Source organism: Sminthopsis crassicaudata, chromosome 5, assembly GCF_048593235.1.
Source record: "Sminthopsis crassicaudata isolate SCR6 chromosome 5, ASM4859323v1, whole genome shotgun sequence".
Classification (NCBI taxonomy): Eukaryota; Metazoa; Chordata; class Mammalia; order Dasyuromorphia; family Dasyuridae; genus Sminthopsis; species Sminthopsis crassicaudata.
The window spans coordinates 161,075,947-161,102,994 of NC_133621.1; the positions used below are offsets into that span (position 1 = coordinate 161,075,947).

Here is a 27,048-nt window from a genome sequence, read left to right on the forward strand (position 1 = left end):
TCTGCCTTAGTTTCCTCTTCTGAAAAATGGGAATAATCAAAGCACTTACCATCCAGTGTTATTCACAGAGTAAGCACTATATAATGTGATAATTTTATTATCACATCATTGTCCTAGAAGCAATAGGGAGTCATTCAAGCTTTTTGGGTAGCATAATGATATGCTAAGACTGTCTTTTAGGAATATCTGTTTAGTAGAGATTTAAGACAAGAAGAGTTATTTGCAGTAGCTTAATTGAGAGGTAATAAGATTCTGATCTAGGTTAGGGGTTAGGTAAAGAGAAAAAAAAGAATAGGTGTGAGATATAGGAAGATAGAATTAACAAGATTTGGCAACTGAATGGAGATGAGAGGAGTGAAAGTGAAATATGAAAGATAATTTTCTTTTATTAAAGGAAGTATTTGGGGATTGTTGAAAGCTTTATGCAATTGCCAAATTTAATCTAGCGGATGCTCTTACTTCCTATTTAATTTTGAGTCCAGCTTGATGAACCAACTCAATTTATCCAACTATATGTCATACATAGTCCAACACTTCTTAAACTTTTTCCACTTGTGATCCCTTTTTGCCTGAGAATTTTTTTATGTGATATCACCTCAAATCTGAGTGTTCCTGGCAGCATTCATGCATGCACAATGCAAAGTGTTCATGTTATGTGCTTAGAACCAAGGCTGCAAGTCTCATGATGCAACAGAGGCAAATGCTGTCAGAAAGACCTCAGGTTTATTATGCATTTGATTTTTAATAAATTTTTGATCATTTCATTCAGAAATCTTTTACTGTTGCCAAATTTTTCATGACCCCCATGTGGAATTCCATTTTAAGAAGCTTTATTATAGTATAGGCAATAGAAATTCCTTATCTATTAGGTTTTTCCTTTGTAGATTCTTAGGCTTGATCTTACTTGATTGGCTGTGGATTTCTTTAAGGGTGTCATGTAATCTTCTGGGCCCTGATGATGTCAGTATAATGCCATGCACAAATAAAATCATCTGAAGAATTTCATCTCTAGATAGTCCTTTTCCATGGGGTACTGCACAAAACTCTGTAATGTTGGTGAACACCTTTGATATTTATCTCTTTCTCTGTTTTATGCTTTGTTGAAATGATAACCAGAAGATATAATAATAATTTAAAATCACATTTATACTTACTCATAATAGATCAACACAGAAAATAGAAACACTGTTTCATCTTTTCCATTTCCCATTTGTTATCTTCCACTTTCATATGTATACTTTGGATAATCTAATTTAGTTGAATCTCCAATTTTCAATTTTACTGTTTTTCACCATGTTATATTACTTACAATCGTTTTCCACTCTGTAATATTTTGCAAATGCTTTGTTGTTTAAGTTGCCATTACCTTCCCTTGGCTTCCATGCCTTTCCACTTTGCAAGAGGATCAAGTATTTAGTATCATTGATGAATTAAATTGTTCAGTGGCTTTCTCTGGCCATTTTAAATCAAAAAGTTGTTTTCTCTCCATTACTTCTATTGAGAAATTGTGTGGATTAATGAAAGAATGGGCTTTGAATTCCTCAGAACAAAAAGGCATTAAAAAGTGTGGAGAGAAAGAGAATAAGAGAAAAAGGAGATTTGTTAATGTTATTTGAATGAAGTTAATTATTTTATTTGAATTTCAGGGAAATCTTTGAAATAGAAAGTAAATATAAAATATTCTTATGTCACTGGATTTTTTCCTTTCAGATTCCATATTTGCTGACCATTTCCCAAGCCTTCTCCAAATACTGACCCTATGATACCATAGAGTACCTACCAGTTACCAATTCCTTTGACACTAAGCAAAATTTCCAGATTTATTCTTGTATTGCACATCTCAATTAGACATTCTGCTGAGTTGTGCATGACTATGAACACATGAACCACCCCCCTCCAAGAATCTTTGGAAATATTGTAGACTTTATTTTTTTTTATTTTTTTTCCTCAGGGGACATTTAAACTGGCTTCAACTAGATCGCAGAGTGTTGGAACATGACTTTCCCAAAAAGTCAGGACCTGTGGTTTTGTACTTTTGTGTCAGGTATGTACACAGGGTATTCATTTTCCTTATGTATTTGTTTTCACAGAAAGTTTTGAAAAGCTGAGAGTGGTAAACATAAAGGTGTAATAATTTCTTATTCTATAATGAGAATATCTATCTAATAAAAGCTACATATATATGTCTAGATAGATGTAGACAGTATACACCTACAAACATATGTTTGCCCTTCTTTTAAAGTATCTGTGTCAGGGCAAGGGGAGGGGAAGTATTACTATATTATTTAAATGAAGCTAATGACTACATTTGAATTTCAATGCAATCATTTATATATAAACCAAATCCATAATCCTTTCCAGTTTTGCTATAGATCACAATCATAGCAATGAGGGTTAAGCAAATCAAGGATAAGAGTCATGATTTTATTTCCAAGCATGTTAAACCCTACTAATTTATTATAGTAACATATTCACTTGAACCATTTCTCTACATGAATACATAGGAAATTCTAGAATCTTGTACCAAATAATACTGTTTTCTTTTCTTGTATCATGTGTCCCCCCCATTATGTGGAGACTTCTACCTTTGTATTCCCAAATAAAACTATTTCTTCCATTGTTATAACTGGCTAATTTATCTCCTAGTGATACAAAACATACATAACAAAATATCAGAAACAATTGAAATTGCATGTTTCCTTAACCTTTTGAAAGAATGTTCATTGTGTTTTTGCAGAGAACATTATTATGATTTATTAAACTTTGCAACAATTACTTAAAATTGGACAGAATTATTGCTTACATTTTATAGGAAGCTTTCTGGTGTCAGAGGGAGGTTGGGTAATTTAAGCCAAAGTATAAATTTGTCAAAGTCAGAATTAGAACTCCTAGTTCCAACAGCCCTTGTTTCTGACTTAGTCCAAGAACTATTATCTCTTTCTAAAAACATGTAAAGTAGAGTGATTAAAGATACTTTCAAATTTTCATTTCTTTTAAAAAATGCTTCTAATGCTTGTTGAATTCAAATGCACAATAATTTCCAACCTCTATGTTTTTCTAGCTCTTTTAAAACATAAACAGAGGTTCAAAACTGGAAACAAATAAATTGCATAACAATTCCCAAAAGGGAAAAAATACAATTGAAAACTAAAGATTATGGCTAGTGATGCAATTTTTTAGTCACAACCAGTCTGACAATACAAAAAGTGCACTAAATGAGTATAAACCAAAAGAGTATATCACATAATAGGTCTATTTCACTAGATGCAGTATGTATCCTTTACCCCAGCTGGTAAAGTACATTTAAGTTAACATTTAATACCTTTTTGGTTTGTTTAACAGCTGCATCCATTTCGGAAATAATCTTAACCATTTCCATCCCTGATAAGCAAGATTTCAATATTACAATCCTCTCAATGGTGTCTCCATTTTCTCATATTAATGGAGAAGTAACCATGTAATATAGATGGAGAAAAATTCTCTGGGGAAAATCCCATCCTCAGCTGATTTTAGTTAAGGCGCAGAATTTGAATTTGAGCAATTTATTACCTGGGGAGAAAATGAAGGGAATGTGAGAATGTTGAGTTAGCATGTGTTGAACTGTCATATACCTATACACCTTATATAATATCTGTGCATTCCACAGATAGCCAAGGAAAAGGAGAACATTTTGGTTGTTGCATTTAAATGTTCTCCCCATCCCCACCGCTATCACTGCCACCTCCTTTTTTCCCCTTAGGGTCTATTATCAACTAGGAGCTGGGAACTAATGGCTTGTTTCAGCTTGAGGCACACTAAAATTGGTAGTCTAAATGTTTATCCCTGAGGCCATGCAAACTACTGAGAACTGGCTTCTTGGCAAAATAGACCATCGTAGAAAAAAAGGCTAAAGTAAAACCATTTTGGAGTAGCTAGACATCAGAATTTTACAACTCTTTTCCACTGGTTGTAGCTCACATTATCGATCTGGCAGTATATTCACAGGAGGACCAGGGACTAGCTGAACTCCAACATGAAGTGGTAATATGAAATAGATTTGGGTGAGCATAATTGTAAAAAAATATTATAAAAATAATATAATAAAGATTCAGTTCAGGGCATAAAGACATTATGGCAGAGACATCCATCACAGGTAAGAAAGACTTACTGTTTTATTACATGAATAGCACATGGGCCCAAGCAAGTACAATTAGGCAAGTCAGACTCATAAATGAATGAGCAACTTGCTTTCAGAGAACACAATTTTTAAAATCTCAGGGGAACAGAGACAGGATCTGGGGAGTAAGAGGAGGAACCAGGGAGGAGTTGCAGAGAAGTCGGGGAGGGATTAGTCTCAAAACTTTCTAGAGCTATGCCATTCAAGTCTGGGAAAGCTAATTTATTTTTGTATGAAATTATAGTTGATAGAATTCACATTATGACTGTCTAAACTATGGTAATAAGACAGTCTGGGAAAGCTGACCTTTTGTACACTGATTATGATTAATAATAGGGCAGGATGGGCTCGTTTTAGCATTTCCTGACTAGGGAACAGAATAAGGGGTTCCTATCAAACTCATTACCAGTTCTCAAAAGACAGTTCAGAGTACCAGTCTAGGGACACTAGGCCAAAGTACAAGTGCTCTGCCTACCAATCCCACCCTACATCTTTCCATGAACAACCCCATCTCCCATATCTTTACATGAACATGTACATCCTATGCCCTCTCCTTACCTGTAAAACTGATTTTTTAAAACTTGTTCTGGATTTTAAATGGTTTCCTATTAATTTCATCTTACTAATTTTACCTTGTCATTCTGACATTTTGGAGAAAGTCTTTTTAGATTTTGATCCTGCTATCCAGTTCAGTCTTTATCATAAATATTTTCTGATTTGATAAGCTGGTCATCTACCTATTTGTTTAAGACAGTGATAAAAATACTGAACAGTGAGGGCCAAGGACAGATCCCTGGCATTCTCTACTAGGAATATTCCTTCCTGCTGACATGTAGCAAGTAATTATTATTGTTTCATTCTGGAAAGAGTCCCCAGGAAAATTATGTTTTTCTAATGCTGACTACATGGTTGTATTCTTTATGCAGAGGCAAGTATAACATATCATCTTTGTGAAGATTCCAGACCTTAGATCCTGTTTGAAACTAGAGAAAATTTCTCTCTAGCCAGAATGTTTCTCAATGTGTGTGACCTGACCTTCCTTATCAGGAAAGCTGGTGAAATGCATTCTATTTAACACAAATATCTATGGCCTCAGCTGAGCCATCCATTAAACATGCATATCTTAAAAGCAGTTTGACTCTAGAGACTCTCTAATGTCATTTCTGCATTGTTTTAAAAAGATATGTATATATATATATATATATACATATATATATAGCAGATCCATGCTCAGTTCAGGTGATGAGTGGATTTTCCTTTGACTTAGTGAGAAGAAAAAATTAAATCACCTCATAAAAGTAGAAAAGATGAAATGTCTTAAGCCAAGCATTGGAAGCAAACAGAATGTAAATATTGCCACATGTTCTATATTGGATACCATCCCAAGATGGCCTTTTTATTTGGCATATGTACACTCCTTCATAAAAGCACATTCTCAAGAAATGTATGAAAGATGGAACAGAAGTTTCACGCTATTCAACAGATTAGGAAGCCAGGATGCCAAAAGGCTAAATAACTTGAGTAAAGGAACGAGTCAGGAAAGACCCAAAATTCAAGCTCCCTTTCTAGTTTTAAAACCAGATTGTGCCTTTCCAACCAAGTTACCTTCTCAGGATATCTAAAGCCAGTGACCACTGTTAAGTGTTGTTGTTGTTTCCCAAGCTTCTCATTTCATTTATTTATTTAATATTTTTCCCAACACAATTTTTTTAAACATTTGTTAAGATTTTTGAATTCTAGATTTTCTCTTATCCCCACCTACAATTAAGAACCACATATGAAGTTATGCAAAACATTTCCATAAAAGTCAAGTTGTCAAAGAAAACATAGGTCTCCTACTTTAATGAAAATAAAAGCCCTCAAGAAAAATTAAGTTAAAAAGAGAGAAATAAAGAATGATTCAATCTGGATTTAGACACAATCAATTTCTTCTCTAGAAGAAATCAATAGGATTTTTCATCATAAGTCCTTCAAAGTAGTTGTGGACTACATTTACAGCTGATCATCCCAGAACATTACTATTACTTTGTATACAGTATATTTTACTTTGTTCATGGAGAACTTTCTGAGAGCATCCTGATTATCATTTCCCATAGAACAATAACATTTCACCATAAATACATACCACAATTTATTGAGCCATTCCCCAATTGATAGGCAGACCCTTAATTTTTTTTTTGTCCTGAGAAAAGAGCTGTTAGGGATATTTTTAGTACATATAGATCATTTTCTTTTTCTTTTCTTTTCTTTTTTTCCTCCAAATCTCTTTTGGTATTCATGACTAGTAGTGGTGTTGTTAGGTCAAATGATAGGTGTGAATTTTCTGTTTTTAGAAATCCTTTTAGGAATCTGACCAAAAGCACTCTTTTCTGCCTGGGAGCTGTTAGGTATCTGTAGTGTGTGTGTGTGTGTAATAAATACAAAAGGATAATTTGTGCTTATATGAGGAAATATATAGGCAATATACACTCTCAACTGGGGGATGACTAAAAGAGCTCCTCACTATAGCTGTAAGATCTAGTTTGCTGTTCTAGGCTGAGACTCCAGTGACCCAGGCTGCACTGGGATCAAACTGGACTCCCACGCCATTGCCACAGACCCTTTCCACTGGCGTTCTGAGTCGTCCCTGGTGTCTGTGGGCTGAGAGGTCCAGATCCAGCGCTACTGTGATTCAGAGGTCTTGCCTCACCAGTACTGGGGCCTAGGTGGGAGTTGGGGTCAGGGCCGAGTTTGTGCTGGAATTGTGGCCTGGACTCCTACTCTGGTTCCACAGACCTGTTCTGCTGACCTTCAGGTCCTCTGGTGTTTGTGGGCTGAGACCCACCAGTACTGAGGCTGATTCAAAGGTCGTCTGGATCCTGGGCTGCACCGTGCCCCAGGACTCCCTCCCTTTTCTGCGAGCTTCTAAATTGTCTTCATCTGGAAAATGTTTTACTCTCTATTTTGGGGTGTTCAGATGCTCTAAAATTTGTTTAGAATCATTATTTAAAGGAATTTGGAGCAGTTTTGGGGGGGAGGTTGGACAAGTCCTTGCCTTTACTTTGCCATATTGGCGCCACCTCTCACTGTTGAGTTTCTTCATTTCTATAAAATTAAGGAATAAATCAAAAATCCTCTAGAATCTAGATTTTTACTGGCTTTTATAGGTACCCTTTCTTTGTCTTGTCTCAAATCTTTTCTTTCTCAAATCCATTTTACAGACACCTGCTAAAATGCTATTCTAAAAGCATAAGGTTGATCATATAATTTTCCTGCTAGCTCAGTCATCTTCAGTGACTTCCTTTTGCTTCTAGGATAAATGCAAGTTTGGATGGGAGTGAGGAGCATTCACAATCTAGTTCCTGCATGTCTTTCTATGTTTATTACATATTATTGCCTTTCCTGTAGTCCAGATTCCAAACCAACTGATCTGCTTATTGCTCCTCATTCATGTTATTCCATTTTCCATATCTCAGCTTTTGCCCAGGCTTTTTCTCCAAGTATGGAATGCATCCTTTCGTTTCTTTTGCCTCTTAGAATCCCTGGCTTCCATTTTTCTTTTAATTTAATTAATTAATTAATTAATTTGAGGTTTAGCAAATAAAATGAGCCTTTCTATTACATAGTACAATAAAAAAAGATCATTGCATATAAAACTTCAAATCTATGATGTACAACTTTCTGTTCCTTTCAAGCACACAACAAAATTATCATATGATCTTTTTCTTCCCTACTCCCACCTCCCAGAGATGGCTACCATTAGATCCAAAATAGATGTGTATATATATTTATATAAATGCCCTTCCTTCTTTTACTCATCCTTCAAATGAAAGTGCCTATTGCCTATATAGTTTCATATATACACACAAATTATCCTTTTGTATTACACACACACACACACACACACACACACACACAGGCACACACACACAGACACACACACACACACACACACACACACACATATGAGTGTATATGAGAATACTTTCCCCTCCTACAAAATTAAATCTTCTTAAAGACAGGGACTGGTTTGGTTGTTTATTTGTATCTTCAGCAACTAGCACAGTGCCTGGCATGTAGCAATCAATGTTCACTGATTGCCTTGGAAAGGTCCCAATGCCTCAGATTATTGGTAAAAATAACAGAAGTGTTCCCGCAAAGTGCTTATAGTAATTATTACTTCAAAAGAGACATGAGATTCATTAATGGAAAGTGACTCATAAGAGCTTATTACCATCCCTGCTTCTTATAAAAAGTGGTTGAGAAAAGTAAGTTTCAGGTTGAGGAATTAAGATCTTGAAGCTTTAATTCAAATTCTGACCCTGATTTTTTCTACTCTTAGCCTAAATCTCATTTAGAAAATGTGTAACTTTGATTTGAAAATGAGGATAAAGGAAACCCCTAAGTAAGTTTTAATTGGAAAAGGCTGAGGACTTAGGAAAGACTTGAGCTATTAGCCTTTTATCCTCCAAATATAAGAAAGCAAAAGTTCCTTTAGAAATAGAGAACCTTACTAGAAGGGAAGAACCCAAAATCCTAACGAGAGGAAGGCAAATGCACTAAAAAACTGTGGAGCATATAAAAGATAGAAAAATTCATTTACTAACTGAAGGATGCTAGCTCATTAGGAAAGAAGGCTCAATTTTATATTTTTCACTCAAGTACAAACAAGAAACTTAGGGTTTCTCAGTATGAAGAATTTATCTTAGTAAAAGCTTATTATGTGCCAGGTACTACATGAAGCACTGGGCATATCAAGAAAGTCAAAAACATATGACCATTTGGTTATTGTATAAACATATAAATCACTAGTTATCCATAACCTATATCCAGAGTAAATGGAAGGTAATCTGAGAGGGGAAGGCAGCAGTATTTAGGGGTACAGGTGAAAACACCCCTGAAGAAGGTAAGATTTGAAGTAAGTCTTAGAAAATTGAAGATGAAGGTAAAGAGACAGAGCCTTAGATGTTGGCATATTGAGTTCAAGGAAGGGCAAGTAGACCAGGGTAACTGGATTTTAAAGGGATGATAGACAAGAAGGATGGGAAGACTTTAAATGTTAAAATTCATATTGGATACCTAGAGGTAATTGGGAGCCAGTGGAGCAGAGGGATAATATGCTCAGACTTATTCTGAAGCAATTTAGGGAAGTGATAACATCTAAACTTTAGAGAAACATCATCACTGGCCTAGAGTCCAAATCCAGCCTCAAACAATTCCTAGCTATGTGGTCTTAGACAAGTCAACTAACTTCCTTTTGATTCATTCTCTCAACTATAAGAGAGGGATAACGTAGCATCTATTTGTAAAATTGTTGTGAGAATCAAATGAGATATTGTGAAGCACAGTGCCTGGCACATATGTACTATATGAATGCCACTATTAATATCGTTGTTGTTTGTTGTTATTATTTAAATTGACTTTAGTAGCTGAGTGGAGGATATATTTAAAAGGAGAAGGGAATGAGACACAAAGACAATTTTTTTTCTCATTGTTCAGTTGTTTTCAGTTGGTCCAAATCTTTGTGACCCCACTTGGAGTTTTCTTGGCAAAGATAATGAAGTGGTTTGCCATTTCCTTCTCCAGGGAAGACAAGTTAGAATGCTACTATTGAAGACAAATGAGTCACAGCCCAGAGAACAGATGAAAGAAATGAAAGACCTAACCTAAGATGTTGACTGGGTGGAGAGAAGGGAAGGTACATGATAGGTGTTGTAAAGGTAAAAACCACAAGAACAAGAAATAAATTGGATGAATTGTGTGAGAATGAGGAGTCAATGATGGTAATGAATTTATGAGCTTGGGCTGTTGGAAAATTTGCCATGTACTTCATAGAAATAACAAAATTCAAGAAAAGGGATGGTTTGGGGAAAAGATAATGAGTTCTACTTTGGACATGTTGGATGTGAAATGTCTACAGGAGATCCACTTCAAAATGTCTAAAATATATTCGGTGATAAATGACAACTCAGGAGACACTAGAATCAGACATATAGATATAGAAATTATCTGTATAGAAATAAGTGAAATCATGGAAGCTGAGGAGAACACCAGGCGAAGTGGTAAAGAGTAAAATGAGAAGAGGGTACAAGGAAATGTTCGAGGGGGTTTTCCATCACTAGTGAGTATGATGTGGATTAAAAAACCAGTAAAAGAAATTGAGAAAAAGCATTCAGACAGAGAGGAGAAACAGGTTACAGCAGTCTCCCCATATCCTACAGAGAAGGAAGTGTCCCCAAGGAGGTGATCAGCAATGTCAAATGCTACAGAGGGATCAAAAAGATTGAGAAAAGGACTAGATTTGGAAGTTGAGGTCATTAGTAACTTTGGAGATAACCCTGTCAGGTGAACAATGGCACCGTGGATAGCATCTTTCCATTACTCAAGAATACCATAGCATCATAGATTTGAAGCTGGAAAAGAGTTTAGGAATCATCTAATTCAGCCCCATCATTGTATAAATGCAGATACTGATTCCCAAGAAAATTATTGGATTTTACTGAGGTTACCTAATCCCAACAATCTGACGTTAGCCCAGGTCTCTGATTCCAATGGGTCTCTTCATAATGTGTAGGAATAAACTTAGAAATGATATTGGGAAAAGAGTAAATGAAATAGAAAAAGCAAGAATTTTTTAAAGATAGTACAGACTATCCACAAAAGCCATTCCATCTGGATCTCTGATACCCAAATTTGATTATTTTGTCTGCCAGCAAGGAAAAATATTTGGACATTTCTTCTTTTAATACATACCATGTCTTATTCTTCTGCAAAATGGGACAAAGCACATAAGATAAAATGGAGAGAGGGAGGCTGTTTTAGAGACAGGTAAGCAAGTTCTCACCCTATCCCTTACTTATTTGTATATTTCACACTCCTCCTTTTCCTCCTCCTCACTATTATTTTGCATTCATGCATAAATTCACAAAACCAAGAGGGTATCAGAAAGATATTATGACAGAATTAACAATTAAAGGAGTGGCTAGTGAATCTCTAAAAAGGCAAGCACTGATCTTTATCTTTCCCCCACCATAGCTTAAAAAACTCAAGTACCCAACTGGTTTTGGTTTTTGCTGTTAGTTTTCCTCTACACTTTTTCTGAGCTTTTCATTCTTTCCCATTGAAAAGTATCTAGATTACTCAGCATCCCATCAAATAGTATTCAAGTATCCATCTTTATTTGGTGCTGTTTTAGATACGGGCAAAACTGGCTAGTTGGTCATTAATGATTATAATTGGTGCTATCTAATCTTTCTTTTATATTGATTTCATTTGACTTTTGCAGCCATTGCATTTTGCAGCATTGGTATAGATTAGGTAAGCATATTACTATTTGGAAAGTGAAGGAACTGAAGCACAGAAAGACTATATGACTTGTCTATGAGCACATAGCTAGTTAGTAGCAGAGACAGAAGGCTAAATCTAAATTTTAATCTCTTATTCTTTCTACTTTATCACATAATTTCCCCATAGTTTTTTTTAATTGGACCTGGGTTTTCATTGGATAATAAGCATTTATATTAATCTCTACCATATGCCAGTTGTGTAGGTATAAGATTATTGGCTTGGTATATGACTTAAATTCCTAATTTTGCCACTTTGTCATGTGAGTTAAATTCCTAAATTTGCCACTTACTATTTGTATGACTTTAGGTGAGTCACTTAATCTCTCTGGGTATGTTCCCTTATCTGTTAAAGCCAGAAGTCTGGACTTGGTAAACTGTAAAGTCATCTTATGCTATAAAGTTCAGTGAAACTGAAAATATTTTTGATCCTGGAAGGACCTGTAATTTCATTGATGTAAAAAATTCTGATATGGAAACTCCTTCTACCAGATGCAAAACTGCTTTATAAGTGCCTAGGATACTATGTGATTAACTTGGCCCAGAATGACTTAGCCAGGATTTATTAGAGACAGGACCTAAAACCAGGACTTCCCAATTCTGAATCCAACTCCTTCTTCACTGTGGAATACTGCCTCTCGCTGGGAAATACTATAACAAAAAAGAAAGGAAGGAAGGAAGAAATGAAAGAAGTAGGAAAGGGAGGAAGGGAAGAAAGAAGGAAGAAAGGAAAGAAAGAAAGGGGAGAGGAAAAGAGGGAAGGAGAGAATTTCTTATCTATTCAGGGAAATTAATTTAGGATATCTAATTTAGGATATCAAAAATATACATAGAAAAAATTGAAGAACATTCATCCTAACAACAACAAAAATAATATGACCTAACTTATGGTTTAAATAAAAGTCAGAGTCTCTATTCGCTTCTGTCTTCACTCTCATCTCCTTCCTATGGTAAAAGATAAGTGAATGTTCTTTGAATGAAGATGGAACACCTTCCTCTCCGGGTATGGAAAGCACTCAAAGTAAACAATATAAAATTATTAGCATATGACTTGAATTAGATAAATGGAATTTACTTTTCATAAATACTCCAGCTATATTATAGAATTAATTGACAGAATTCTAGTGCCATTCAAGGAACTCTCAGGCCCAGAAACTGGCCAAAAGAAAATGGATGTGGAAACTGTCTAACCAACCATGGGAATCCATGGGAATTTTTCAGTTCAAATTTCAAGCTCAGAAGATTTTCTACTTCCCTTCCTTTTAACTTTTAGCCCAGCTGAGCGCCTTGTAGCTCTGGCAATGTATCCAGTGTGTCAGGAAAATAAACAGAGCCTTGGTTAAATCTTCTCAAATCTGGTTCTCACAAACAACGACCTGAAGTAAGTAATTAAAAAAAAAAAAAAAAACAAGAAAGAGAAGCTGAAAAACTTTATCAGAAAGAAGATTTTTATAGTCACTTTTGCAAAAGACTGGAGTTTTTCTCTCCTGACTGATAGGGCACTATCTTTTGCCACTTAGAGAAGCAGTGATTGTGCATATCTTACTATGATCTACTGCGTGTTAATTTGACCCTAGACATATGTTTTCAGTTAAGATTTAGTGCTGTTGAAATTTTAAATAGTTAGGTGGTTAGTTTCAAAAACTCAGTGAGATTTCTAGTCCAGATCTCATTGTTTTCATTCACTCGGTCCTCCCAGAGCCTGCCCTTCTCTCCCTCCCATCCCCTTCTCTCTGCCTCCATCTGTCTGTGGATTTATTCTCAAATTTAGGTGGATTCTTCTCAAACTATTGACTTGTAAAGTTAACATCTCCTTAACTCGGAAGGATCATCCTAAGAATTAGCTGGTGGAAGCACTGATTCCTACAGGACGCTTTCATTTCCTCAGATTTACTATAGGAAGAGAGATTTTCTTTAAGAATTAATTATGTCCTCATTGCTTTGCCCTGGAAGATAAGGAAATGGTGCAACACTGCCACCTAATGTTAAGGAGAAAAAATTCAAATCAAAACACTTGATTGGGAGGAGAATCAGCCCATCATATATATCAATATTTCTCTCCTCCTTCCCCAGAGGACTCTCCTCCCTGATGCATGAAATTCTTTCCTCTCTAAGGATTATAAATCGAGCTTTTGTGGGTTAGTAAGTACAAATTCTATTTCTGGCACAATGCAGGTGGGAAGCTGTAGCACAGAGACTTAAGTGAATTTTTCAGGGTTACACAGCCCGTGTGTGACAGTCTTGTTACTTAGGATTTTCCAGTCTGTTGATCTGACAAGCAAAGATCCAGGAAACAACTTTGTGAGCTCTGTCAAGTAGAAGATGATTTTTTTCTTGGGTTCCTCTTCATTATTCCATATTAGATCATGATGCTGCTAGTTCCATTGACTTTAAAGAATCAAAGACTCAGGGTTGAAGTAACGTCAAAGGCCATCTAGTCTAACCTGAACCTGAAAAAGAATGCCTTCCACATCATACCCAGCTTTTCCTTGAAGACTTGCAGTAAAAGGAAACCGACTCCTTCCTAAGAAAGCAAAATTTACATTAGATAACTCTAATAACAGGGTTGGAAGGGAGTTTAGAAAGCATCTGGTCTCCTGATTTTACATATTGAGACAAGTCAGGCCCAGAAAAGTTCAGTGAGGCCTAAGATCATGTGGTCATTGGCAGAGCTAAGACTGAAACCAAATTCGCTACTCTTTCCAGCTTTTCCTTATGTAATATATATGTATATATTGCCCCCTTACCACTTTCACGTTTTGCTCCCAATTCTAACTTCTTGAGTAAAACAGAATGTCATCTTCACATGATACTCCTTAAAATATTTGAAAACAAAGCCATCATAGCCTTTCTGAATCTTTTCTTCTCCAAGCTAAGCATCCCCATTTCTCTTACTCTGTTATCATATGTTTCTGCTACCTCCTCTAGACCGCCTAGGTTTTTACTAAAATGTCCCAATTAGAGCATCACAGAGTATACCAGATGTGAGCTAATCTGAAGAGAAAACTTCAGGACCGTTACATCCCTAGCTGTTCTGGTTACTTTCTTCTCTTAATATATCTTAGATTATATTAGTGTGTTGGGCTGTCATATCGTTTCTGATTCATATTGTACTTGTAGAGGCGCAGGTAGGTGACTCATAGATAGATTACTGGCTCTGGAGGTAGGAAGACTCATTTTCCCGAGTTAAAATCTGGTCTCAGACATTTACTAGATGAGTGATCTTGGGCATGTACCTTCACCCTCATTTTGTCTCAGTTTCTTTTTCTGTAAAATGAGTTGGGAAAGGAAATGGCAAGCCCCTTTGCTGTCTTTATCAAGAAAATCCCAAACGGATCTCATGAAGAGTGTGCCGTATGAAAAATGGCTAAACAACAATTTGCTTATAATTGATCAAAATCCTGTGGGTTTTTTCTACATCAACATATCTTCCCCCATCTTCAAATTAAAATTTTAAACCCAACATATGACTGTTTTTTTTCCAGATTAAGTTTCATCTAGTTGGTTTCATCTCATTGATCTAGCCTGTAAAGATCGTTTTGAATTCTGTAATCTCTTGTTAGCTTTACCTCCTAGCTTTATAAATTTGATAAGTGTGAAATCATCACGAGTCATCAAAAGAAAATGTTTAACTACCCAAGCCAAGGACACATTCCTGGGTTATTCTGCTGTAATTCTCCATTTGAGCTGATATCTAAATATTAACGACTATTTTTTGGGTCTGACCAAATAGTGCAGAGAATAACAAGAGTCTACTGTAGGAAACCTCATGGCTGTAATTTTTTTCAAAGATATATTAGGAAAAAGAAAAATGTTCCTTTTCTAAATATTTGTAAACCATTTCTTTTTAAATAATCTAAATTTCAATCAAGTTAATTGGTATATTATCTATAAATTCTACTTTATTTTCTTCTATTTAAAAAAAATCTGAACTATATTTGTCCTGCAACACCTCAAAAATTTCTCTCATTCTTCATAGTAATAATAACTAGTATTTATATTGCATTTTAAAGTTTGTAAAGCACTTTATATATTATTTCCATTGACAACCTGGTGAGGTAGGTGACATTACTATTTTAATTTTATAAATAAGTACGCTGAGACTGAGGGAAATTTTAAGTGACCAGTCTTAAATGACACAGCTAATAAGTGTCTGGGGCAGGATTTTATCTGATGTCTTTCTGACTTTCAACCTAGCACTCTATCCATTGGGCTAGCTAGCTATCCTGGGACTTAATTCTAACTTTGTCATTATAGTTGATTTAGACAAAATATGAGATGATCAGATTAAAATCTTTCACAATCAATTATGAATGAGTAATATGCTTATTAATATAATGAAAAAGCACTATATTGGGAGTCAAAGAACCAGAATTCTCACCCTAATCCTAAATCTACCTACTGAGATTACTTCTCTGGTGATGTTTCCTAATTTACAAAATAAGAATGATTATTTCATTCTTAAAACAGGGATTGGTTAATCCAAATGAATCAAATTCAAAACAAAGTTTGCTATTGTGACATTTTTGGAATAGGGAAGATTTCAAGTGGTCCTTATCGACTTCTGGTTTTTACTCCTGCCTCAACCTCATAAATACATATTCAACAGCAGAAAAACGGGCATCAATGACTTGGAATTCCATTTCTGAAACATCTTTTCCTGTCCTTGGGTGTCATAACCCCAGTATTAGGTATCATTAACTTAGAGCAATAAAGTCACTGAATCATTGGGCCAAAACAAACAATAATGACAACTTTCACATAATCATCTGTTAGCTTTTACTAAGATGAATATCCAAAATTTCTTTCACTGAAATCTATCCGTTCTCTTCCCTAATAATTCCAAAATTTATACGAAGAATAAATCAGCATTTTACTAGACATTATATGGCATTTGCTATCATTTAATTTTCACTCTACCTATGAAGAGGTGATGTCATTTAACTTAAAGACAGATCCACATATAAAAACGTATAAAAACACATTTTGCCTGCAGCAATCTAAATATAGAAAGATTCTTTTGGACTCTGTACAACCCTCCAATCTAACCATTAAGCCTGCCTTAAATCATATTTTTAGATGCTTCTCAAACTATTTCATCAGGAACCTCCTGACCTCTACCTTTTCCAGATCCCCTAACATGAGTGTCTATCCCAAAAGACCATTAGCCCCAGCCAGTGATAGAGTCCTGTCCCTTGTTGATAGCCTAAAAAATAGTTTCTATAGCAAATGTGAAATTTTCTGCAGTTTAACCTATAATTCTCCTGAATATAATTTGTTACATTTATATAAAGTATACAGTTTAATTAGTGCCATAAATGATGCCCAACTTGCATATAATCATACTTCTCTTTTAAAGTAAAATGAAATATTTATTTTTGACATTTTTTATTTTAAAGTTCCAAATTCCTTTCCTCATTCCCACCCTTCCCACACACACTGAGAATGCAAGCAATATGATATAAATTATACATGTGAAATCATGTAAAACATATTTCCATATTAGCCATAGTGCCAAAAAAAGCAAGAAAAGTAAAGTGAGAAAACTGTATTCGATTTGCACTCAAAGTTCAATCAGTTCTTTCTTTGAAGGTGGATAACATTTTTCATCATGAGCCCTCTAGATTTGTCTTAGATCATTGTATTAATCAAAATAATTAAGTCTTTCATGGTTGATTATCATTAAAACATTACTGTTATTGTTTAAATTAATCTGCTAGTTCTACTCATTTTGCTTCATATTTTTTCACATGTTTTTCTGAAATCATGCTTCTCATCATTTCTTATGGCACAATAGTATTCTATCACAATCATGTGCCACAACTTGTTTAGCCATTCCCCAATTGGTGGACATCCCCTCAATTTCCAAGTTTTTGTTACTACAAAAAGAATTGCTATAAAAAATTTTGTGTGTATATTTCTCTTTCCTTTTTTCTTATCTCTTTAGGGTATAGATCTTGTAGTGATCAAAGACTATGTATAGTTTTATAGTTCCAAATTATTTTCCTAAAAGGTTGGACCAATTCACAACTTCACTGGTACTTTATTAGTAGTACTATATTATTAGTAGTAGTACTTTATTATATAATTTCTAGTTTCACTCATCTCTTCTAACATTTAATATTTCTAATAGATATGAAGTTGTACCTTAGACATGTTTTAATTTACCTTTATTTAAGCAATAATGATTTAGAGCATTTTTTCATATGACTTTTGCAAACTGCCTGTTCATATCCTTTGACAATTTATAAATTGGGTTATGGTTCTTATCGTTATAAGTTTAATTCAGTTGCCTCTATATTTGAGAAATGATGTGAGGCCTTTATTGGGGAAACCGCTGTAAAATGTTTTGCTCTTATTTCATTGTCTCTAGGAACTTTTATCAAAATAGTTTCCCTGATTATCTCTTTTAATTAAGATGCGCTTTTTTTTTGCTTTTGCATTGTCTGAAATCTTGATTATTACTCCTGCCTCTTTTAATTTAGCGGAAGAATAATATGTCCCTGATTATCTCTTTTAATTAAGATGCTTTTTTTTTTGCTTTTGAATTGTCTGAAATCATGATTATTACTCCTGCCTCTTTTAATTTAGCTGAAGAATAATATGTCCTGTTCTGTCTTATTTTACCTTTGTGGATATTTCTTTCTGTTTCAAGTGTGTCTCTTGTAAACAATATATAGCTGGATTCTAGTTTCTAATCCATTCTACTATTTGCTTCCATTTTATGGGTAGATTCATTCCATTTACATTCACATTACTGTTTATTTACCCCCATCCTATTTTCTTCTGTTTATCTTTCTCTCTTTTTTTTTCCTGTTTCTCCTCAAAAGTCTGTTTTGCTTCTACCATCTTTCTTAATTTGCTTTCTTTTTTATCACCCCTATCATTTCTCTTTTTCCTCTTTCTCTCCTATTTTTCTATTGAATAAAATAGATTTCTGCATCCAACAATGTATATGTGTATATCACACACACACACACACACACACACACACACACACACACACACACACACACACACACGTACACAACACACTTCCCTCTTTGAATCAATTCCAATAAGACTGAGGTTAAAACAGTGCCTGCTGCCTTCTCAATTTCCCCCTCTATTGTAAAAGCTATTCCTTGCATATTCTTTATATGAGATAATTTTCTCCATTCTACTTCTTCCTTTCTCCTTCTTCCTGTGCATCCCTCTTTCTCACTGCTTTATTTTTTTTAGATTATCCCAACAAAATTGACTTGCACCTACCTGTGTCCTTTGTCTATAAAGACTGCTGACATAATAATGATAAAGTTTCTAGGAATTATATGTATCACCTTCCCATATAGAAATGTAAATTGTTTAACAACTAGAGAGTTCTTTATAATTTCTCTTTCATGTTTACCTTTTTATGCTTCTTTTTTTTTTTAATTTTTCCCTGAGGCTGGGGTTAAGTGACTTGCCAGGGTCACACAGCCAGGAAGTGTTAAGTGTCTGAGACCAGATTTGAACTCGGGTCCTCCTGAATTCAAGGCTGGTGCTCTATCCACTGCGCCACCTAGCTGCCCCCCTTTTTATGCTTCTTTTGAGTTTTGTGTCTGAATGTCACATTTTCTATTCAGCTCTGGTCTTTTCATCAGGAATGCTTGAAAGTACTCTATTTCATTAAAAATCCATTTTTCTTTCTGTTTTGTTGGGTGGATTATTCTTGGTTGTAATATTAACTGCTAAATCTTTTGTGATTCTGACTATGGCTTCACAGAATTTGAATTGTTTCTTTATGGCTGCTAGCAATATTTTCCCCTTAACATAAGAGCTCCAGAATTTGGTTATAATATTCCTGAAAGTTTTCATTTTGGGATCTCTTTTAAAAGATGATCACCGGGGGCAGCTGGGTGGCGTAGTGGATAGAGCACCAGCCCTGAATTCAGGAGAACCTGACTTCAAATCTGGTCTCAGACACTTAACACTTCCTGGCTGTGTGACCCTTAACCCCAGCCTCCAAAAAAAAAAAAAAAAAAAAAAGATGATCACCAAATCATTTCATTTTTTCTCCCCACCCCACCCCCAGATCTAAGATATCAAGGAAGTTTTCCGTTATAATTTCTTGAAATATGATGTCTAAGCCTTTCTTTTAAGCACGACTTTAAAGAAATCCAAAAAATTCTTAAATTACCTCTCCTCAATCTGCTGTCCAGATCAGTTGTTTTTCCATTGAGATATTTCACATTTTCTTCTATGTCTTTTATTTTACAATAAAACAAAGTATTTTTTATTGTTTCTTAATGTCTCATAGAGTCATTAGCTTCTACTTGGTCCTTTTAATTTTGAGGGAATTATTTTCTTCAGTAAGTTTTTGTGCCTCTTTTTTTCTTCATTTGGCCTCTTTTGTTTGGTAAAGAAGTCTTTTCTTCAGTATTTTGTGTGCCTCTTTTATTAAGCTGTCAATTCTCTTTCGTAATATTCTTGCACCATATTAATTTTCCCAGGTTTTCCTCTGCCACTCTTTATCTTTCTATAATTCTCCCAGGAATTCTATTTGGCTTTCTGATTAGCAGTTTTCTTCAAGACTTTGATTACAGGCATTTTCACATTATTGTCTTCTGAGTTTTGGTCTTCTTTAACCCAGTAGCTTTTTATGGTCAAGTTCTTTTTTGTGGTTGCTGTTTGTTTATTTCCCCAACCTATTTCTTGACTAGACATTATCTGTTAAAGTTGGTCTTTGTCCATTTATGGATAAGAAGGCCCTGTCTCAAGCTTCAGGCTTTTTTCATGCTCCCATTTTCAGAACTTGTTCTGGGAATCTAAGTTTTCAGTGGTATAATCTAAGGAGAGGTGGGGTGACTATCCGGGGTTCTCAAACTACGGCCTGCGGGCCAGATGCGGCCGCTGAGATGTTTATGTGGCCTGCCGGGTTATGGCAAATGGGCTGAGGGGCGGAGACAGAGGGTGAGCTTTTGTTGAATTCTAGACCTATGCTCTTACAGTGGTCCTCAAACGTTTTAAACAGGGGGCCAGTTCACTGTCCCCCAGACCGTTGGAGGGCCGGACTATAGTAAAAACAAAAACTCACACTGTCTCCGCCCCTCAGCCCGTTTGCCATAACCCGGGGACCGCATAAACATCCTCAATGGGCCATAGTTTGAGAACCCCTGCGTCTATATTCAGGAAGGGCTCCTGGTTTCCTATAGGTGCAATTACTAGCACTCTTCTTGGCCCTGAAGCTGTGACCAGAGCCCCTGCTCTTCAGCATCTGCAAACACTACGTTTCTCTGCTTTTGAACTGTGGCCAGAGCTCCTACTCCCTCATAACTGACCGCAAACACTCCTCTGTTCTGGATCAGTGACCCAGAACTGCATCTGAGCAAAAGATTTGCCAACCAGCACCAGCAAAGAGTCCCCTCTAATCTCTTTCTGACTAGTTGTCTGACCCCCTTATCATCTCTGAACTGAGAGTCTCCAAAGCTGCTCCTGCCCTCTTGGTCGCTTCTAATGCTAACAGTTTGGGCCATCACCCACCCCAGTAATACAGACCTATCCTGATGACTTCTTAAGTTGTCTGAGGCTGGAAAAATATCTCCCCCCCAACCTTCTGTTGGTTCTGCGGCTTCAAAATTCAATCAAGCATTATTTTAGTTATTTGGAGGGAAATGTTTGGAGAGTTTGGCGGGGTTGCTACCTTGACTCTGCCATCTTGGCTCCACCAGTCATGCTTTTTAGTAATTAATCCCTTCCAATTTTCGTCCCAGTTTTAGAAAACATGAATAAATGTAGTCACTTGGATTTATAGGAAGCAAACGCTAGCAGACATTATACCATATTAGAATTTACTCAATGATAATTGAAAAATATACAAGCCATTTTAAAAGTCAAAGTTCTGGCATTAAAAACTGCATTGTTCATGTCTGTGTGGCCACAGATTCTGCAGAGACAATGTTTTAGCAAAAAGCAAATTCTGAAGCCAATGTGTGAAGATATATTTTTGTGCATGTGAATTTAAATAATTTCAGTGTCTTTCATCTTGGGGAAAAATAAACTTCTAAGAACCATCTGTATAGCAGATGTGTATAAATTCAGTTTCATATGGTACTTTTAGCATTAGTATCACAGAATTAGGAAATCTTATCTTTCTTTGGATATGTAGAAATCATAGCAATCTCTCCATTCTATTCAATTTATTAGAAAAAAAAAAAAGACATTCAATTGAATCCAATCCATTTGGAGGATGGTGTTAAATGGATCCTTTCAGTACACTTATTGACTTAGAAAAGCAGAAATTAATTAACATTATCTATCTTATTCTATTTTTATTTATTTTGTTAAACATTTCACAATTACATTTTAATCTGATTCTGGTCAGGATTTTGACATCTTTGATTTGGATTATAAAGAATAAATTAATACTGAAAATTGATAGTAGCAAGCAAGTTGAAAGAATTAAAGAAATAATAAGGGTGAAACCCTCGTTTCACAAATTAATGGCAGAATCATTACTTTAATTATCAGGAAAGTCATACAGGACAGACAGATATAATTGTGCTTGAAACCACAATAGTCTTTTCCTAAAGAGGTATAATATAAACACATTGAATCTTGTAGTTTAAAGGAACCACAGGGGGTCATAAAGTCCAATTACTTGCTGAACAATTCCTTCTATGATGTCACTGGCAAGTTTTTTCTGGCTTCATTTGAAGACCTTCATTAATGGAGAATTCATTACATCTTGAGGCAGTCTGTTCTGCTTTTGGACAGTTCAAATTGTTAAGAGGTGGAGTTCCTCATGCCATCAAATGTTGAGCTGAAATCCAGCTCTCTTTAACTCTAATCCACTAGTTCTAGTTTTACATTCTGGGATTGAACAAACCAATGCAAAGCATTCTTTCCCATGGCAGTTCTTCAAATGCAATATCCTCTCCTCAAGTTCTCTCCATTTCCCTGAAATGTTCTAAGATGCTATGGTTCAAGTCTCCTTACCATCCCATTTACGCTCCATTACATTCTTACTTCACAATGTACTTCCCAAAATTCATAAAATATTGATTGATTAGATAAGCAAACCCCCACCAATTAAGAAATCTTTCTGCATTTGTCTGTGTATACACTCTGGCCCTCCTTCAATGTCTTTATAGTTTACAATATCAGTAGAGTTTGCTGCTCCCTTAACTTCTGTCTCTTCTGTTTTATCTTTAGGTTCTATATTGAAAGCATTTCATACCTAAAGGATAACGCCACCATTGAGCTATTCTTCTTGAATGCAAAATCATGCATCTATAAGGTAAGAGTTCTTTATCAAGACTTAGAGAGTTGTCTTTCTGAAATTGGATAGCATCATTTAAAATTGTGACTTACAAGGTTTCCATAATAAGGCTTATTACGGCTTATTACATTTCTGTGAGTTAGGACTTTATACAATAAAGTATGAAAAGGTAAACCGTACCTTCCAGGCTTGGTTCCTTGTGAAATTTCCACGGATTTTCTTGATAAATGTCCAGGCAATAGATCTATGGATACTTGAAAGACGATTCTCATTATGTAACTCATAAAGTGGTTCATTTTGAAAGGTCTTATGAAAGTATAGGTATTTATAAGAACTTGGTTAAGTTTTGGGTCAGTCACTTCCTTTTGTATAACTATATAGTCATTTTATTCCCTTAAGCCTCAGTTTCTTTATCTTTTATATAATGAAGTAATTTTGAACTACTTATTTAAGAAATCTTTGTAAACATTAAGAAAGGAAAAAATGTGTCTTCATTATGAATACTGCTTTCTGGAGTGCAATGGAATGGGAGTTAAAGGAAGAACTGAAAACTTCCTAGTGACAAATTCAACTTTCTAGTTTTTCTAACTGGTTTTGTGATATTTGAAGAAAGCTAGAGAACTCAGTGGAAACCCCAGCCAACAGTCAAACAAGGCACCTGTGGTAAAGGTAGCATCAATTTTAAAAATCAGTGTTTCTCCCTTCCCACTCTATAAAACTGTCAAACTTATAAGGGATTTGAGCATCAGATCAAAAGTCATTCAGGCTTATGAGGGCCCAATTATTCATTTTTCAATTGTCTGACTCTTTGTGACTCCATATGGGATTTTCTTAGCAAAGATACTGGAGTAGTTTGCCATTCCGTTCTCCAGCTCATTTTACAGATGAAAAAACTGAGGCGAACAGGATAAAGAATTTGCTCAGGATCACACAGCTAGTAAACATCCGAGTTCAGACTTGAATTCAGGAAAACTGAGTCTTCCTAATTCCAAGCCCAGACCTTCATCCACTGCACCACTTAATTGTTCTGTATAAAGGCAAGTTGAGGACAAAAGGTCTAAGTGATAATAGGGGCAAATGATAGAAAATATTTAATGACTTGGATTATGGAATTCCTTACAACAAGATGTTATTTATTTGGATAATTCTATTTCAAAATATAAATAATGGGCAGACCCTGAAAAAACATATTTGTTTGAGCTTAGTGTTTCACTAAAGGACATCTGAAGAAACGGGTCACAATTCTTAATTTTTCTAATGAGAAAAATGCTGTTGTAAGTTGTAATAAAGAGAAAATGTCATGTCAAAACAGGCTCTAGTAAGATTTCAAAATACTTTAATCCTGACCTTGTAAACTTTACAGAAATGTTGTCAAAAATGATTCCAAGTAAAGAGAATAACCAGTTCTAATAGAAGCCATACTCTCAGGGTTCTTTTCCTGGGTATGTGGACATTTGGGAGCCAAAGAACAATATCTCCACTTCAGTAATTGCTGACTTAATTAGGTATTTGAGAGGGCCTGGTTTAAGTAAAGTCTTTTAATTTCACATTCTTTTTATTATTCTTCTTATGGGGGAAATTCAAATAAACTTCCTGTGTACACACACAAAAAAAGTTGATATAGTTGTGTCATTTTATATGCAATCCTTGTTTTAATAAGTCTCACGGGACACAAAAGGCCCAAATATATACTATCAAGAATTTCTCTGTCTCTCCTTTTTCTGGCCTTCCCCCAGCCACCCAGATAACCTGGGAACTTCCTGTCTGATACAATCCTACTAGGTTATTGGCAACTCCTTTTTTAAGTACCTAAGGCTCCAAAGATAAGCAGATTTTGTTAATGACAAAGAACCCTGAGGTCTCTATCTCTTCCAAACCTTTGTCCTGACTTCCTTTAAGTCCCAGCTAAAATTCTCCCTTCTCCCTTAACCTTCTTTTTGTTGATTATCTTCAGTTTATTCTGTAATTAGCTACTTTTTATCTTTGTATATTGTCTCCCCCAATAGACTGTGTATTTCCTGAGGACAGAGACTGTCCTTTGACTTTCTTTGTAACCTCAACACTTAGCATGGTGCTTTGCACATAGTAGGTGTTTAATAAGTGGTTATTGACTGACATGAAGCCTTCCTCACTTAGACTATCGCCTAGGATGGGGCTCTAGCAGAGAGTTCCTATAATTATTTGTCCATATCAGTTCTCTCTTCACACTCCTCTCATCTCTCTGCCTTACACCTTTCAAGAGGTATTCTACATGCAACTTGAGCTTCCATTGTTGTCCCATACAGTTCTTCTTATGGGCCGGCATATGCCATCAGTCCCTCTTCCTCACCAAGATCCTCGCCTCTTGACCAGCCTGTATAGATGGCACCATACTATCTGCCTATCATTTGCTGCATTCTATATTAGGTGGAAGTCTCTGCATCACCCTCCTCCATCACATTAATTCACCACTGGATGGCACCAGTCAGTGCATTTGCTTGGGAATCACTACTCAAGGGAAAAACACTCCATGGTCCACCAGCATTCAGAGTGATTTTTTATCTAAAAGGCAGTTCCAGAATTATTTAAAACATACAATTTGTAAAACATTTTCCCTTACCACTTTGCAATACAGGTTATCCCATTACTTTGAGAATATGTAGATCTGCCCAACTTGAAACGCCCTAATTGGGGAAATAATGGTCTTCCTTAACTGAAATCTTTGAGCAAAGGCTGGAAGACTTTTTGCAAAGGACATAATAGAGAAGATTCTTATCTAGATATAAGTTAAATTAGGTGCTATCTGAGTTACTTTCCAACTCTGAAATTCTTTTGATTTATTGAATACTTTTATTCCCAGGATATGGTATATAAATCAATTTATATACATTGATATATTTTAAATATAATACGTGACAATTTGCCTTCTCAGATGACAGGAGGAAGTACCTATCACTTTCCACCAGGGGTCAGACTTGGCAACAAATTGAATACCGGAATCATTCAACCAAGCAATGAACACAAAATTTAGGCTCTTAGTGTAGAGTACTTTCTCGCTAAAAAGTTGTTTGGTATAATAAATGTGTGCGCACACATAGTGTTTGCACACTCACATACACACAACTGACTTATTTTTTTTATTATCAAACAATGTAATTCCATCACTGAAAGCCTCCTCTTCCATGCAGCACTATGTTTTAGTTCATAAAGTGAATTTGAATTCTGCCTCTAAGGCTTATTAACTGTGTGACCTTGGGCAATTCACTCAGGCTGCAAACTGAATGCTTTACGATCCCTTTAACTATAAATCTGATCTGATTAATTGCTCTGAAATTTAATAGAATTGATTGCCTGGGGCATTAAATGACTTACACAGGGTCAGTGCAGATCTCGGACTCAGGGTAGACTTGAAGATAGCTCCTCCATCCGCCGTCTTCCCTGCCTCTTACCTATTGTGTTTTAGATTATCTTTTAAAAATATTTTTCCCTGTGTAGATTATTGAGCTATAGAAATAAGGCATTTTCTGCCTCTAAACGTCATAGCTTTTGAGCAGGAGAATAGGCATTGGTCCTTTTTTTTATATTGGGAATTGAAGACATGGGAAAAGGGACATAGAGTGGAGGGTAGGTAAAAGAAAAAATAAGGTAAAATCAATTCTTGGTTTCTTTCCAAAACAAAACAAACTCTAACAAATCCTCTTAAGTATGAAATGGTAATTATATAGTTTTGTAGTTACATATACCTTCCCAACTTTGAAACTTGAAAGAAAGTACTCCATCCTAGATACAAAGTTCAGGCCTCTTTTTTTCTCCCCAATCCCCTTTACTTTGTTATTCATTTCTTAAGACTTTTTTTTTTTTTTTTAATACTGCTGGGTCCTCTTCTAATAAACCATTCATTTTATCCACATCTTACAGACTGTCATTTTGGACCATGGCACTAATCTACGGATCTGGGAGTGCTGAATGAGAACTAACTTGCCTCATCTTTGTCCTTGTAGAAGTGATGATTGATATTTTAAACAAGCATATCTAACGGGGACAGGGCCGACAGTAACTCTGCTGAGTTGTGTGGTAATTGAACCATAGCATCAAGAGATTTAACAAGATCAAAGGTTCTCCAGTGGAAAGAGTTCAACTCCTCCAACCCATATAGGAACAGTAATTTCCCCTATGATGCTCCTGATAAATTTTTCACTTAATGACTTCCCAGTGATGAAGAAATCACTCCTTATGGAAAAGCCCATTCAACTTGGGGCATATTCCAACTGTTGGGACATTTTCCTTCACACCTAGTTGAGCTCCCATCCACTATTCCTTGTTTAGCCTTTTGGAACCATGTAAAATAAATC

General features: G+C 35.5%; 1 protein-coding gene across 8 annotated transcripts in view; it reads left to right on the forward strand.

Annotated features, from left to right (window-relative positions):
* Positions 1–27,048, forward strand: part of FRMD4A (FERM domain containing 4A) — a 733,796-nt gene that overhangs the window by 557,140 nt on the left and 149,608 nt on the right. For all 8 annotated transcript variants that reach the window (XM_074268578.1, XM_074268579.1, XM_074268581.1 and 5 more), the window contains 2 exons: positions 1,952–2,044; positions 22,651–22,735. In XM_074268578.1, coding sequence (XP_074124679.1) covers positions 1,952–2,044; positions 22,651–22,735 — 178 coding nt within the window. The remainder of the gene's footprint in view (positions 1–1,951; positions 2,045–22,650; positions 22,736–27,048) is intronic.